The sequence below is a fragment of the Schistocerca americana genome, chromosome 5, assembly GCF_021461395.2.
Source record: "Schistocerca americana isolate TAMUIC-IGC-003095 chromosome 5, iqSchAmer2.1, whole genome shotgun sequence".
NCBI classification, from domain to species: Eukaryota; Metazoa; Arthropoda; class Insecta; order Orthoptera; family Acrididae; genus Schistocerca; species Schistocerca americana.
Window position 1 is genome coordinate 126971744 of NC_060123.1, and position 17509 is coordinate 126989252.

General features: G+C 43.1%; 1 protein-coding gene across 2 annotated transcripts in view; it reads right to left on the reverse strand.

Moving 5' to 3' along the window:
- Positions 1-17509, reverse strand: part of LOC124616679 — a 79158-nt gene that overhangs the window by 36657 nt on the left and 24992 nt on the right. Inside the window, exon 1 of one of the 2 annotated variants that reach the window (XR_006979863.1) lies at positions 1561-1613. Coding sequence is in view for 1 of the 2 variants with exons in the window: in XM_047145009.1 (XP_047000965.1) it covers positions 1561-1581 (21 nt within the window). In the remaining variant the exon portion in view is untranslated. Of the gene's footprint in view, positions 1-1560; positions 1646-17509 lie in introns of those variants that run through there. The other variant, XM_047145009.1, reaches the window with a different exon arrangement.

A 17509-nucleotide genomic window follows, 5' to 3' on the forward strand; every position in this document is an offset into this window, starting at 1 on the left:
AAAAATGGAGAAGGAAATGCCGATCACAGAGCATGTTGTCGTAAATGGGATCAACAGAGAATACAAGCTGTAACAGGAAGCGAGTAATGTTGAGAGAAACAAAGAAAGCGACCGAAAAGTAGATTGTGACGAGGAGGAATCATAGGGGAAGAGAGAGGTGGTGAGAAGGAGCATCCAAATTCAGAGATCATTCCTTTCTTGAGAATCAGCCTTCTTGGGAACAGGTGAATTCCAATGAAGAGACTAATTCTTATGTGGACATATAGTTTCTAGAGAGCCGTGCTGATTGCAGTTAAGTACGTAGTGACAGCAGTTGTACATACCCAACAAATTAAGAATAAGTAGTATCAAAAACAAGTTATAAGTTACATACATTTTGAAACAGAGGCTATTGGCAACTAACAAATTTTCACTTTCAAGGCAGGGAAACTTATCAGAACATTAAAGGAACTCCGTTTATTTGAATATATCACGTGTTCCATTCTAGAAGACCGTCTTCCGCTTCAAGGTACAAGACGGTGCACATCTGACGAAGTATGGCTTAATCCTCCGCACATTATGTAATTAGTTTTAACAAGATATAGATTTTATTCACCATAAAAATCTGTAACTGAAGAATTAACAATGTCCTCCAAACAGGTTTAATATATTATACAGGACTTATACGTAGAACTCGTGTCTCATGTCTCACAACAACAAAAACAGTAGAAACTGTCGGGAAGTGCTTATGGAGGTCTCTTGTGCGTGTTCCTTCGTGTGATTCTAAAATCGGACTCTGGAATGAAACACCGACCAGGAAACGCTGTGTGTTCCTAGGTACACAGTCCTCCAGCTGTAACACTCTCCCTTACATGTCGATATCGGAGTTCCAAAGAATCGTTGGAACACGTGAGGCAATACGGACCTTAGGATTATCTTAGAAGACAAGCTCAAAAATAGCATTTGTAGATTCAGAAAAAGCTTTTGTCGTTACTGAACAGCATACGCCCTTTGAAATTTTGGAGTTATCAGAGAAAACATGGAACGTAACGTTGTACAGAAATCAGACTGCAGTTATAGGAGTTGAAAGATATGAAAGGTAAGCACTAGCTGAGAAAGTTATGAGACAAGGTTGTAGCTATTTCCTTATTTCAATCTGTATATAAAGAAACCACTAAAGTAATTTAAGGATATATTTGATAAAGGAATTAAAATTGTAGACGACGTAAAAATTTTTAACCTTTGTTAGTGACATTATAATTATATCTGAGATGGCAAAGCGCTTGTAAAAGGAGTTGAATGGAGTAAATAGTATCTTCAAAATAGGAGGTAAGATGAACATCAGTAAAAGTAAGGCAGTAACAAGGCGCAACTGGATATAGGAAGCTGCAGTAGCTATACAGAGATCCAGAGAGCTTTGCAAACCATTTTTCGCACTGAAGATTTTAACAACAATCAATAGCGTCACACTGGTTGTAAAATCAATGCAAATTCGAGAGGAAACGTAATTTAAATTCTCGTACAGTTTTCAAACCTTGTTTCAGGAGAAACAGTGCCTTACAGCAGATAGGCCTCTCTTACCTCTCGGCTTCTGGGCAGCATCCATTGGGAGCAGTACGGCAGCAGTACAAGCCATCAGCACAAGAACGGACTGCGCTACATATATCTGCAAAAACAAACACACATCGCTGCATATCTAGGAGATAAATTTAGTGTTAGAGTTAACACAGATCAGAAGACGGTATCAGTCCATGTACATATGTACATTACACAAACGCGATTTCGCTGCCTGATCATGTAAGCATAGAAAAGTTGTAGAATCATTTCCAAGAGATAGTATCGACAGTAATAGAAATATACCACATAAATTAATAATTAATGATACTGATCCCCCATGGTACACAAAACGGGTCAGATCGCTGTTGCAGAAGCAGCGAAAAAGCATGCCAAATTTAAAAGAACATAAATCTCCAAGACTGGCAAAGGTTACCAGAAGTTCGAAATATAGCGCGTACATCAGTGCGAGATGCTTTTAATAACTTCCACAACGTCCGTGGCTCGCGGTCTTGCGGTAGCGTTCCTGCTTCCCGCGCAGGGGGGTCCCGGGTTCGATTCCCGGCGGGGTCTGGAATTTTCTCTCCCTCGAGATGACTGGGTGTTGTGTGTCTCTCATCCTCATTCACTCGCAAGTCGCCCTAGTGGCGTCAAAGAACTCTTGGAGCGGCGGCCGAACCGCCCCGCGACGGGTCTCCCGGCTACCAGTGCCATACGCTCATTATTTATTATTATTATTTCCACAACGAAACTCTGTCTCGGAATCTGGCAGAAAACCCAAAGAGATTCTGGTCATACATAAAGCACACCAGTAGCAAGACGCAATCAATACCTTCACTCTGCGATAACAACGGTGAAGTCACTGATGACAGTCCCACTAAAGCAGAGTTATTAAACACGGTTTTCCGAAACTCCTTCTCCAAAGAAGACGAAGTAAATATTCCTGAATTCCAATCAAGAACAACTGCCAAGATGATAAACATAGAACTAGATATCTTCGGTGTAACAGAGCAGCTTAAATCACTTAATAAAGCCAAGGCCTCCGGTCCAGATTGTATACCAATCATGTTCCCCTCATAGTACGCTGATACAATAGCTCCATATTTAGTAATTATATACAACCGCTCGCTCACAGAAAGATCCGTACCTAAAGATACGAAAATTGTTCAAGTCACACCAGTACCCAAAAAGGGAAGTAGGAGTAATCCGCTGAATTATAGGTCCATATCATTAACGTCGATTTGCAGTAGGGCTTTGGAACATATACTGTACTCGAACTTTATGAAGTATCTCGAAGAAAAGGATTTATTGACACTTAGTCAGCACGGTTTCAGAAAATATCGTTCTTTCGAAGCACAACTAGCTCTTTATACTCATGAAGTAGTACGTGCTATCGACAGGAGAAGTCAAACTGATTCCATATTTTTAGATTTCCAGAACGCTTTCGATACCGTTCCTCACAAGCGTCTTCTAACCAAACAGCGAGCCTATGGATATCGCCTCAGTTGTGCGACTGGATTCGTGATTTACTGTCAGAAAGGCCACAGCTCGTAGTAATAGACGGAAAGTCATTGAGTAAAACAGAAGTAATATCCGGCGTTCCCCAAGGAAGTGTTATAGGCCCTCTATTGTTCCTGATCTTTATTAACGACGTAGGAGACGATCTGAGTAGCCGTCTTACATTGTTTGCATTTACCGTCTTGTAAAGTCATCATATGACAAAAACGAATTGAAAAATGATTTAGATAAGATTTCTGTATGGTGCGAAAATTGGCAGTTGACCCTGAATAAGGAAAAGTGTGAAGTTATTCACATGAGTACTAAAAGAAATCCGCTAAATTTCGATTACGTAAGTTACGCGAATCTGAAGGCTGTAAATTCAACTAAATACTTTGGGATTACAATTACAGATAACCTAACCTGGAACGATCACATAGGTAATTTTGTAGGTAGATCAATCCAGAGACTGCGATTCATTGGCAGAACGCTTAAAAGGTGCAACAGGTCTAGTAAAGAGACTGCTTACACCACACTTGTCCGCCCTGTTCTGGAATACTGGTGTGCGGTGTGGGATCCGCATCAGGTGGGACTCACGGAAGACATCGAAAAAGTACAAAGAAGGGCAGCTCGTTTTGTATCATCACTAAATAGGGGAGATAGTACCACAGACATAATACGTGAATTGGAGTGGCAATCATTAAAACAAAGGCGTTTTTCGTTGCTACGGCATCTTCTCATGAAATTTCATTCACCAGTTTTCTCCTCCGATTGCGAAAACATTCTGTTGGCACCCACCTACATAGGGAGAAATGATCATCACGATAAAATAAGAGAAATCAGAGTTCGCACAGAAAAATTTAAGTGCTTGTTTTTCCCGCGTGCCGTTCGAGAATGGAACGGTAGAGAGACAGCTTGAAGGTGGCTCATTGAACCCTCTGCCAGGCACTTTCTTGTGAATAGCAGAGTAATCGGGTAGATGTAGATGTAGATGATGGAGAGTCTTTGCAAAGTCGGGGGCAAACCATTATGAGAGGAAAGTATTAACAAAAGTTTTAAGAAACGTATAAGTTATTCCAAAACATGTGCATCATTCTCGTTTGTTCTGTCTGACCACTCCCAATAGGATTTTGCATATTTAAGCAGTGTGGGGATCAAAATAACCTTCACGTTGAGGTCTGTTTTAGAATCTTCATTTATTTTTATCAGCGCCATCGATCACAAAGCGAAAAAAGTGGCCCATCTAAAACATTCATATTTCTTCAGGTGCTACACGAATATGTAATAAAAATTGGGGTTCCTATTTTTTTAAAAGCAGTTGATATCCGTTTGACCTATGGCAGCGCCGTCTAGGGGGCCAACCATAGCGCCATCTGGTTTCCCCCTTCAAGCTAAACGAGTTTCATTCTTTGTAATTTTTTCGTTTGATGCTTCTTTCGTGAGATATTCGGCCCGGTCACTATCAATGGACCACACTGTACATTTTTAATCAACAATGTAGAGGTTTCCTGTAAAAACCAACTGCCACAAAGAAAGGGCTGTGCTTTGCTCTTCTGTGAATATATGCGGTTCCCTTTTATTTCTCGTAATCAGTTTGAACTACAATTCTAGGGCATTTAAACCTTTAGAACTATCGCTTCTCCCATACTTTTCTCGTTATACATGGTGTTAGGGAAATAAGGGCAGATATTTTTATTTGTGGCTGAGATCAGTGTACTGAACAAGATTACATCAAGGTTTACTTCATTTGCAGACTACTAATTATAGCTATTAGGGTTAATATGTTTTTAGGTTGGTTAGTGCATCACGTACAATATACAAGGTGACAGTCGTGTAAGAGCAAATATTGCGAACATTGGTGCCTTAATCTGTACCCATTTCATTGTGTCAGCTGTTTTCTCTCTGTGCCCAATAGCCTTCGCACAAAGACATACCTAATTTACTGCCTGATGTTTCCTGCACGATCGTAACTGCACGGCTAAGTGGACTATGCCTGTCTGTGTAAACTAACCGTTTTCCGCATTTCAACATCTGATCTGAGTAATGAATCTTGCCTCCTGAGTATTTAGTACTTCATGAAATGTTCGATTCCATACATATTTAAGCCTGATTTAATTTTTATACTTGTTGTTGTTGTTGTTGTTGTTGTGGTCTTCAGTCCAGAGACTGGTTTGATGCAGCTCTCCATGCTACTCTGTCCTGTGCAAGCTTCTTCATCTCCCAGTACCTACTGCAGCCTACATCCTCCTGAATCTGCTTAGTGTATTCATCTCTTGGTCTCCCTCTACGATTTTTACCCTCCACGCTGCCCTCCAATGCTAAATTTGTGTTCCCCTGATGCCTCAGAACGTGTCCTACCAACCTGTCCCTTCTTCTTGTCAAGTTGTGCCACAAACTCCTCTTCTCCCCGATTCTCTTCAACAACTCCTCATTAGTTATGTGATCTACCCATCTAATCTTCAGCATTCTTCTGTAGCACCACATTTCGAAAGCTTCTATTCTCTTCTTGTCTAAACTATTTATCGTCCACGTTTCACTTCCATACATGGCCACACTCCATACAAATACTTCCAGAAACGACTTCCTGACACTTAAATCTATACTCGATGTTAACAAATTTCTCTTCTTCAGAAAACACTTTCCTTGCCATTGCCAGTCTACATTTTATATACTCTCTACTTCGGCCATCATCAGTTATTTTGCTCCACAAATAGCAAAACTTCTTTACTATTTTAAATGTCTCATTTCCTAATCTAATTCCCTCAGCATCACCCGACTTAAATGAGTCAAAACCGCTTTACAGTGAAACTAATATTATTATGCTTTTGTTTTCATGTAAACAATATTCCTGTTTTCATTTTTCTAATTTTACTATCGATAATTCAGTCATCAGTTATACGAAAACAGGAACCTGGTAGTTTTCATGTTCTCAAAATTTTCAGCCTTAATTATTAATTGTGAGGTGCATAAATCATTTTTAAAAATAATTATTTCCGGAAAACCTTATGTAAATTACACCTGAAAAGTAATTTCACTTCCGACAATCATAATAAAATTCATTTGAACTACATCCTGCTCTGTAAGGCTCTATGTATGTAAGACTTACAGAAATTTTAGGCACCAACGCGCCATAATAGTTTCAGTTGTTGTCCAGATTGGTCAGTGTAACTATCAAGGTGTTTGTGTTGTTTTGAAATATTCTACAATGCATTTACTTAACGAATGCTGTGAAGGAAGTGTCAATAAATTGTAAATAAATATTGATGACGTCAAAACGTAACAACATTCCAGCAACTTTTACTGGAACAAAAAATTCTTTGACCTATTAACTGGAATGCATAAACGGGAACCGACACCCTGGCACACTAGACAACGAGACACCCACAGCAAAATAAGTAATATTTATCTGCTAATATAATGTTTTTGCCCTTAAAAATTATATAAACATTTACAGCACTAGAATTGTTCTCTCAACATAGGATATTTACTTTTGTACATCTACGATCATTTTGATGGTTTGGGATATGTAACACAATACCTGTTGCCTAGAGAAAAATAGGCATTAATGGCTTGCTATTCCTACTTGTACTTGGAGGTACCAACCAACCTGAAAAACATACTACTCCTAATGGCTGTAATTATTAGGCTGCAAATGAAGTAAATATTGATGCAATGTTCTTCAGTACACTGTTCTCAGTCACCAATAGAAATATCTGCACTTATGCCTCTGACACACTGTATTTTTAAACAAACATTGTATGTACAACAATGTACTGTTTTGTCTTCATCCTCGCACTCAGTTTTCACAGAAAACCAAAAAGGTTGTATTTATGGCTCAGCTTATGATTGGAATACCACTGTGGTATCAGAATTTGCGATAACAATAAACGAACATCAAGATCAGGCAGGGGGAGGAGTGGATGGATAGAGAAGGAGGTAGAAAATGGAGGAGACTGGTAGAGAAAGGTGGAGAGAGAGAGAGGGAGAGAGAGAGAGAGAGAGAGAGAGAGAGAGAGGAGGAGGAGGAGGGAAGATGAAGTGATGGAAAAGGAGAGGGGAGAAGGAGATCAACAGGGAGAGGGGAAAGGAGGAGTTTAAGACATAGATCTATCACTCCTACATATTTAGCAATTGCAAAGCATTGTCGGATTCGCTAGTACATAAATGGTGGTAGTGACATAAGTGCAATATTTCTATTGATAACAGAGGGTAGTGTACTGAGCAACGCTATATCAGTATTTCAGTCAGCTGCAGACTAATAATTGTAGTTTTTACGAGCAGTATGTGTTTACGCCGTTTCCTACCTCCAAGTATGAGTGACACAAATAAACCAACAATGGTTATTTTCCCCAGGGCAGCAGGACAGGTGCTGGAGTGTGAATGCGTGGACGGAAAACACTTAGTCTGTACTGACAGGCGTTGTTGACTTCATGGAGCAGTTACTACCACGCAGAAAACATCAGGTACTAAATTAAGTGACGTGTTTTTGCGGGATGACTGTTAGAGAAAAAACGATTAACACACTGAAGTGGGTTCATATCAAGCTACCAATTATCAGAATATCTGTGCCTATTCCCCTGACGCCCCGTATATAAATGATCTAGAGGAAATCGTCGAATGCTCCATGAGGCTGTATGCAGATAATGTAGTTTTCTGCAAAAAGGTAGCAACCCCAAAAGATCGTTGCGAAATGTATGGAGACCTCCAGAGGATTTATGAATGGTGCAGGGATTGGTAATTGACTCTGTACGTAAATAAATGTGACATAGTACGAAAACATTGGAGAAGAAAACCACTACCATATTACAGGGTACCTTGTAGCAACACCGTACTCTTTCAATCCCACTGTATTCACGTACTGGTCGAAGGAAAACTGACTGCCTGTAGCCCTCTGTATGCCGCTTCGCCTTTCTTATCTTATTCTCAAGAGCCCCATGTCAGAAGTATTATTTGTTTGCCTTGAGTAGATTATGACAACCAGGCGCTCTCTTACGCCTAACCAGGAGCACTGCTTATTTCACATTATCTTCCCATAACGACCCAAGTGTTGTAAATGACTTACATATAATACGGGATGCAACATTTAGAAGTAACAATAACATGAACAGTAAAAAGCAGTAGTAGCTACAGTAGTAAAGAGAGGAATTCATATTACTTCATGAAATGTAGAATAACAGTGGTAGATCACAATCAAATGGTTCAAATGGCTCTGAGCACTATGGGACTTAACATCTGTGGTCATCAGTCCCCTAGAACTTAGAACTACTTAAACCTAACTAACCTAAGGACATCACACACATCAATGCCCGAGGCAGGATTCGAACCTGCGACCGTAGCAGTCGCGCGGCTCCGGACTGAACGCCTAGAACCGCGAGACCACCGCGGCCGGCGATCACAATCAGGTAGGTTTAAACAGGGGGACTGATAGCAACGAACGAGAGAGAAACGGTGAGAGAGGAAGGGATGGAGAACGTGACAGAAACATAAGTATTGTAGAGAATGGGAAGAAAGTGAAATGACTGGCCGAGGAAGAAACCTGAGTGGGAGAAGATGGGGGATATTGCTTCACTGTTGACAGAGAGGAAATTGGCAATGTTTTTCAGTTTTTGGGAATAGCAACTGAGGAATAGTTTGAGAAAGCTTTTCTTTTATAGATGGGAGCAGCTAGGATACTATACTAACGCTCATAAATTAAGGGTAATTGCAGAATGTGGTGCCACACAACGTGGCACTACACAAAACTGGCGCTAATGGCATAGGCACGTGAGTAACACACACGACACAGATCTGTAAGTCCACGGTATTGGTGATAAGTTGAGAAAACCGTTCCGAAACACTTGTACTACAAAACGGCGCTATTTACTGCGCATGTACCCCGATATCAGTATCGGACATGATCACCATGCACACGCACACAGGCCGCAGAACGGGTTGGCATACTCTGTATCAGGTGGTCGAGCATCTGCTGGGGTATAGCCTCCCATTCTTGCACCAGTGCCCGTCGGAGCTCCTGAAGCGTCGTAGGGGTTTGAAGACGTGCAGCGATACGTCGACCGAGAGCATCCCAGACGTGCTCGATGGGGTTTTATGTCTGGAGAACAAGCAGGCCACTGCATTCGTCTGATATCTTCTGTTTCAGGGTACTCCTCCACGATGGCAGCTCGGTGGGGCAGCGCGTTCTGTCCATCAGGAGGAAGGTGGGACCCACTGCACCTCTGAAAAGGCGGACATACTGATGCAAAATGACGTTTCGGAACACCTGACCTGTTACAGTTCCTCTGTCAAAGACATGCAGGGGTGTACGTGCACCAATCATAATCCCACCCCACACCATCAAATCACGACCTCCATACAGGTCCCTTTCAAAGACATTAAGGGGTTGCTATCTGGTTCCTGGTTCCCGCCAGATGAAAACCCGGCGCGAATCACTGTTCAGACTATACCTGGACTCGTCCGTGAACACAACCTGGGGCCGCTGTTCCAATGACCATCTACTGTGTTCTTGACACCAGGCTTTACAGGCTCGCCCGTAACCAAGAGTCGGTGGAATTCACCTTTCAAGTCTCCGGGCGAATAAACCATGTCTGTTCAGTCGTCTGTAGACTGTGTGTCTGGAGACAACTGTTCCGGTGGCTGCGGTAAGGTCCCGAGCAAGGCTACCTGCAGTACTCCGTGGCCGTCTGCGGGCACTGATGGTGAGATATCGGTCTTCTTGTGGTGTTTAACACTGTGTACGTCCCGTACTGTAGCGCCTGGATACGTTTCCTGTCTGCTGGAATCGTTGCCATAATCTTGAGATCACACTTTGTGGCACACGGAGGGCCCATGCTACGACCTGCTGTGTTTGACAAGCCTCCAGTCGCCCTAGTATTCTACCCCTCATAACTTCATCAATATGTGTTCTTTGAGCCATTTTCAACACACAGTCACCATTAGTAAGTCTGAAACCGTCTACACACTTACTCGCTGCACCGTACTCTGACATACACCAACACACCTCTGCATATGTGGACTGCTGCCAGGGGCACCGTGCGACGACCGCAGGTCAAACGCACCGCATGGTCATACCCCGAGGTGATTTATACCAGCAAACCGCCCACCAGAGCGTTGTTTCACCATGTATCAGCATTATCCTTAATTAATGAGCATGAGTGTATACAAGCGAGACCTAGTTTTTCGGTTCTGTTGACAGCAGTAAGATCTCAGATGCGAGGTGTTGGGGTGCATGCATACCAAGGATCCGATGAAGTTGACACACGGGGGATGAACAAAAATATGAAAACAGCAGACATGCAATACATTACCATGGCTAATACGCTGTACGAAACACGTTGACATTCAAAACAGCTTCCGGTCGTCTTCGATCGATAAATAGAGGTCCTGTATGTTTTTCGAGAGAATCTCGCACCATTCTTCCTACAAAATATCCATTTCTGTTTCGATAACACTAGGGCAGGGTCCTTGTCTTGCTCCTTCTTGATGTCCTGCATACTACAGGTAATAAAATTTTCAAAGGCTACTTTCTGCATATAGAAAAGGCAGTAGTGATTTTCCTCCAGATCTTCTTCCATGTTGTGCTCAAATCCGATCGGTGACAGTGATAAGGCGTCTGTAATAATGTTCTGACTGCCGGGGATATATTCTATCGAAAAGATGTACTGCTGCAGATATGATGCCCACCTAATGAGCCGCCTGTGATTAAGCTTTGCAGTCATCAGGAACTCGAGTGCCTTGTGGTCTGTGTAGACCCTCGTCTTGCGACCAAACGGAAGGTATCTGAATTTTTCAAACGCCCATACAATAGCCAGCGCCTCCAACTCGGTTACTGAGTAATTCCTCTCACTCTTGGCTAGTACTCTGCTACCAAACGCAATTGTCTTCCACACCCTGTTTCCTTCATGTACATAGTCTTGGAACACCATGACACCCAGACCTGAGTATGAACTGTCCGTTACTATGCAAAGCTCTTCTGCTAAATTAGGGTGCGATAGGATGGGTGCTTGTAATAATGCGAATTTTAATGCTTTCCATTCGGATTCGGCCGCCTCATCCCATTCCCAAGGAATCTTCTTTCCTGTAAGTTGATGCAACCTAGGACTGCTCTGAGTTTTGACATGTATAAAGCGGTTGTAAAAATTTATGATCCCCAAGAACCCCCTTAACTGCTTCTTTGTCGTAGGAATGGGAAACTTTTCAATCGCTTCGATCTTTTCGGGATTTGGCGCAATGCCCTCACCCGTGATGATATGTCCTAGAAATTTGACAGAGGACGCCCCAAAATTCGATTTTTCGATATTGATAGTCACTCCGTATTCCTTGAATGTCGCAAGGAGTTCACCGAGGACCGCATTGTGCTCTCCCCAAGATTTCTCTGCGATCAGCAAATCGTCCACATAGCTGGTGACATGACGTTTCAAATTATCGCTTAGTATGCCGTCCAGCCCCCGAATGAATGCGGCAGATGAAACGTTCAAACCAAATGGTAGACGACGAAACCGGTAACATCTTCCAAATGCTAAAAAGGCTGTGTACTGTCTGCAATTTGGATGGAGCTCGATCTGCCAGAAACTCGATTTTAGATCAACTGATGAGAAGATAGATATTCCATGGAAGTTTTGTAAGAGTTCCTCTAATCGTTCCGGTCTGTCTGTTTCGGGTTCTATTATGGTATTAATTTGTCGCGAGTCCAAGACTAAACGAATACTACCATCTCCCTTCTCGACTACTCTTAACGGGTTATTATAGGCTGAAGCTGTAGGTTCTATTATTCCTTCACTCAGCATTCGCGTAATTTCAGCTGCTACTTTCTGTCGATATGCCAAGGGGATTGGATAGGGTGGCACACGAAACTGGTTGTGCGGACGTACACGAAATTGATATTGGAAGTCCTTTATTGATCCTGTCTTGGGAAGGAAGACCTCCGCATGCTCTACTAGTAATTTATGAAGTTCTTTGCGGTGGTCGCACCTTATATTCTTTATTGCTTCCACTTTTTCTCCTATTTTCTCCTTTATTTCTCCCATTATTCCGACTTCATTCTCATCCGTGTCCTCTCTCCTACCCCCAACGTCGACCTGTTCTTCCTTTCTGTCTTTCAGACACGCATAGTTTATCCGTACACAGTTAGACGGTAGTTGAGCTGGGATCAGCTGGTCGTCGAACTTAATGTGGACGGGAATCCCTTTCCTCAAAACCACTTCACCTCGTCCTAGATCAACTATCGCTTCATGTTCATTTAGGAAGTCCGTTCCTATTATCATGTCGATCGCCAGATTTGGCACGATCCAGAAGTTAGACTCTATTTTGTGTCCTTGGCAGTAGAATTCCAGTCTTGTTTGTTGGGTGACCTCCGTACATTTACCCGCTAGTGCCCCTTTTATTTTGGTTTTCTTAACCGATAGGACAGGCCAGTCCATCTCTTGAGAGCACCTCTTGTATGCTGCCTCAGATATTGCTGTTATGTAGCTTCCATTATCGATTATCGCATTCATACTCTTTTCAGCTATTGCTACTGTGATAAGAGGCTGCCGATCTTGTCGAGGAGTTGCTTTATGTTCCTCGAGCAGGATTTCTGATAAATCTTCGTAATGTATCATCCGTAGTTGGCCAGGTCCGAGATTATGTGCGAAATTCCGGCGGCCTGTGTTCGCACTAGTCTGGCGTCAATCCCTTGTTAAGCTTCCCCTCCTCTGACGTGCATTAGGATTTGCGGGTCTAGTTTCAATCTCCTGGTTCCACTGTTGTCCTTGGTTTCGCTCTCTCCAATTACGGTCGCTTTGCCGTTCGTTATTCCTCCTATCCCAGATTCCTTGTGTAGATTGACCCTGTTCCCTGACGTTCTGGTTTCCGTGTCTCTGGTTTCTATAACTTTGAATAGCGTAACCTTGACTTCCGTAACCCTGGTTTCCAAACTGACCAGTGCGATTATGCGATCTGTTGTCGTCTTCCCTTCCTGGCCCGTGGTATTTGTTACTTTGCCCCTTCTTCCTGTCCTTTGCGTCTTGTTTATCTAAGACTACTTCGAGTTCGCGCAATAGACTCTTGAATCCTTCTATGTCAGATCCACACTTCCCGACAAGTGTCTGTTGGTACCTAACTGGCAATTTGGAAAAGCAAAATTTAATGATTTCTCCGTTGCTATATGGACTATCTAAAAATTGATTCTTCTTGAGTAAATCATCAAGAAATTTGGTTGCGCTCCTATGCCCGGACACTTCCAGTTCAGGACAAAATATTATTTCCTCTTTAATCCTGTCTTGCGTTTCCTTTGAGCAGTAAGTCCGCAGGAATGCACCAACAAATTCCTGATAAGTCCGACACGGCACTGCCACACCCCGCATCTTTTCTGCGGCTTGGCCTTCGATGTGTCCACACATGAATTCTAATTTTGCCTGGGTTAGCCATGATGCCGGTAATGAATTTGTAAACTGCATCACCCAGCTCTTCGGATGCATCGACCCTCCATTTTCTTTGAACTTCTGGAATTTTAGTATCGACAGGAAGTGATTGTGATCAAAATCCTGTCTGATCCTCGCACTGGTGTTGTCACTCGTTTCCGATACTTGCACGTCTGCTGAGTGTCCTGTTCTATCTTGCTGATAACTGTGATGTGCTACCTCTGTATCACAGTGGAAGTGGGACTCAGAATTCACTCTCCTAAGTGGGCTATAATTATTGGAGCTATTACTCGCTGTTTCTGCGTGTGCATTGTTAGTTCCGCACTCGGTCATTGGGCTAGAGCACGGCGGGCTTTTCTTCGGAGACACAATTCTGTGTATTCCATCATTGGTATCCGAACGCGCAGTGCTCGTGTTCCCGTTTTGCTCTAGTTTTGCTATCCGACTGTCTACTTCTTCCATTCGTTTCGTGGTGTTCGCAACCGCGATATTACCTTGGGTTTTTAAGAATGATAGGGATTTTGAGTGGGATTGTGTTGTACGTCGCAAGCGCCCTGCGAGTTTAGAAGTTGCTTCCGCGACTTTCATTGCCCCTATTGCTGCCGTTTTGGCCAGGCCTGCTACTTTTTGTGCAGCCATTGACATTTGTTTTACTTCTCCACATTCTTTCTTTATTGTTAGTAACTCCCCACGAATTTCCCCTATATGCGAAATTATTGCCTCAGTGTCCTTCTTACGCTGTTCGTCAGCTTCTTCCTTCTCCTTCTTACGTTGTTTCTCATCTTCTTCCTTCTCCTTCTTACGTTGTTTCTCATCTTCTTCCTCTTCCTTCTTACGTTGTTCGTCAGCTTCTTCTTTCATTGATCGTAGGAAGCTCAGTATTGGGTTTACGTCATCTTTTTCATCCTCTTCAAACGTGGGAGATGTAACTCTGGACACCTGGGCGCTAGAGCTCTGACGTGGCCGAGCTAGCCCCTGTCTGCTCTCGTTCGTTTGATTATAAACTTCTGCTACCGTCTCGACCTGTGTGCCTGTCTCTGTTTCATCCTCTACTTCACTATCATAATCACGGCCGCAACGCTGCTCTGAGATCGCGTCCAAATCACCTTCCTCATCAATGACCCTGGCGTCCTGTCCTGCTAAACATGTGCCCATCTCATCTCCGAACCTATTCCCGTCAGTAAACTGCCCCTTATCCATTATGTTATCCTCTTTTGTTTTAGCTTCGCTCGATAATAGTCGTGCCTTACTTCTCGTTATCATTCATGAAAAACAAATTTATCTAAAATGCACAATAAAATTAATCTACTCCATATATTTTTACACATAGACATAAAATTTCAACAACGCCTCTCCAACGCTGTAATTCTACGCACGATTTGTTGTGGTACAGAAACCGCACACAAACCCGACAAAGTGTGACGTGATACGGACACACCATCAAAGGAACACAAAAACAATGAACAAAAGAATATATACACTGAAAACAAAAACTGTAATCATGCGCCGCTTCTTAAAACTAAACGCGGAACTACCAGAAAAAAAACTTGAGTAATCAATAAAAAAAATTAAGCAAAAAAAATTCTGAGTGTCCCTACTACTAATAATACTTGCTTATCAGCGATTCACAGGAAAGATCCGAGGCTAAGGGTCGCCATTTTATGTGAGGTGCCGGGGCTAGCAGTGTATTTAACACTAAATTCTAGAATCTACATATGTAAATGATGCTCTAAACCCCCCCCCCCTATTCTAACTCCGACTTTTGCTGTTGCACAAGGATAAAAAATATACGCGAACTGACTGTAATCAACCCTGCAAGTGAAGTAGAAAAGAGTTTGGCACCTGCAATAATTTAATTTGATAAATAAGTTAAATAAACGAAGGTTTCATTAACATAGTGAGGAATGATAGGTTTGCTCTATCGATTAACAGAATGAAAGTTCTGTCCAAAATAACAATATGATTTATTAAGACTAAACACAAAATACTAAACCAAAACACATGAAACATTTACAATACATCAAATTGGCTCAAATTGGATACTCATACAAACACTGTAAAGGTGAAGTTGTCCCTAAACTAGATTGTGAGGTTTAAGACGAAGTGGTATGTGGAGCCAATTCCTTGCTACTCAAATCATAAGAGAGACACACAACTAACCCAACATTAATTGCTGGTACTCAAGACAGAACAAAGTTAGAAAACGACGAACGGGCGCGCTCTGCTGAGCTCTGATTATCACCTAGGAAAATCCCTATCTGCCGGTGCTGCGGACATACATTACCAAACTGTCTTCTTAACTGCCAGAACACGATCTGGCGTACCGTAGGCGATGGCTGGTTGCTTCGACGTCCTCGACCGAAAGGCGAGAGCCGACTACTTAGAGCACCCGTACCGGCCGAACACACAACATTCCCGCCCCCACGACAGTGGCCGTGGTTAAACGTTCCAATCAGCAACTCGAAAACCGGCGGAAAATTCCACTCCATTGCCAGAGCACTACCATTCCACCAATGGAGATTCTTGGCGCCAATTTCTGCGCTGATTTTGCTACGTCACGGAGCTATGCCCTGAGCCAGCCAATCACAGTTAGTATTTTGCAGAAAGCGCGGGAATTTTTCCGCCACAACTGCCTAGGTACACAAGTCATTCCCACGCCTCGCTGGTAGCCCGCCAGAAAGTGTTTTCGCTAAGTTTCTGCGAAGTAACGGAACTTCTAGCATAGCCGCTACTTCAGGCCGCGGCGGGCGTGTCTCTTGACAATGTTGGCGTCTGGAAAGCATTCACTCGACTGCCTCCCACACGTCGGCTTAACCCTCTCGAGATCAGTGGAGCCCGCCTGTCACCGGACCACCTGGGTGACGAGAGACGCTGCGTGGGAAGTCCGCGTGTGAAGGAATAGCAACTTTCCACCGCATGCAATCAGAGAGGAGAATCGTAAGATAGAAATATGAGAGGGGGCTCATGCCACCTCTCAACAAAAATATGAAAACAGCAGACATGCAATACATTACCATGGCTAATACGCTGTACGAAACACATTGACATTCAAAACAGCTTCCGGTCGTCTTCGATCGATAAATAGAGGTCCTGTATGTTTTTCGAGAGAATCTCACACCATTCTTCCTACAAAATAGTGGCAAGTTAAGGCAATGATGATGGAGGTAGGTAGTGATCGTGCACCCTTCTCTCCAAAGTAGACCGCAAAGGCTCAAGAATACTGACAGCTGGTGGCTGTGGCGGCCAGGGAAGATGTAACGGTATATCCTGGAACTCACAAAACCAGTCCTGGACGGTGCAGGCTGTGTGAACACATAATCACCACTGGGGAACAAACATTATGCCATGGGGTGGACCTGATCACCCAAAATGGTCACGTAATCGCTGGCAGTTTTTCGACCTCGCTGAGTAACCATGGGATCCAAGGAATACCCAGGTATATCTGCGCAAATCATCACCGAAATCCCGCCATGTTTGACTCTTGGCGTGAAAGCTCAGCCAGAAGTTTGAAACTGTGTGAAACAATACGTATCCCATAAAAGGACTTGCTCCGTTGCTCCATAGTCCTGGTTTTATGTCCTCAGCACCACCCTTTCCTGTTGCAGGCATTTTCGTCACTGATGAATGGTTTCGGAATTCCAGCTCACCCTGAAATTCCTTATGTTGTTTTGGCGCTGACGGGATTTGCGAGTGCGACATTCAGTTCTGCAGTGGCTTTTGCAGCTGTCGTTCTCTTATTTTTCGTAGGTAACAATCGTCTTCAATGACCGTCTGTCACGATCACTCAACACAGATTTTCGTCCGCTTGTGTCTTAGCGGGTGACTTTTTTCCGCTTTCCCTGAATGTGGTATAAATCTTCGATACAGTGCCTCTCGAAAAAACCAACGATTTCCCCACAGATGAATTCACTTAGTTGCGACATAATGCACTCACAACTACGCACAACAGTTCTTTCGTCGTGCAAGAGTGACATCTTTTCTAGTAGTGATTGTATCGGTGCTAGGTTTGTCTCTGGCCTAGTGCTGGGAGATCAGATGACGCTTGGCCACAAGTGTCCACATAAGCAGTGACAGACGGGATA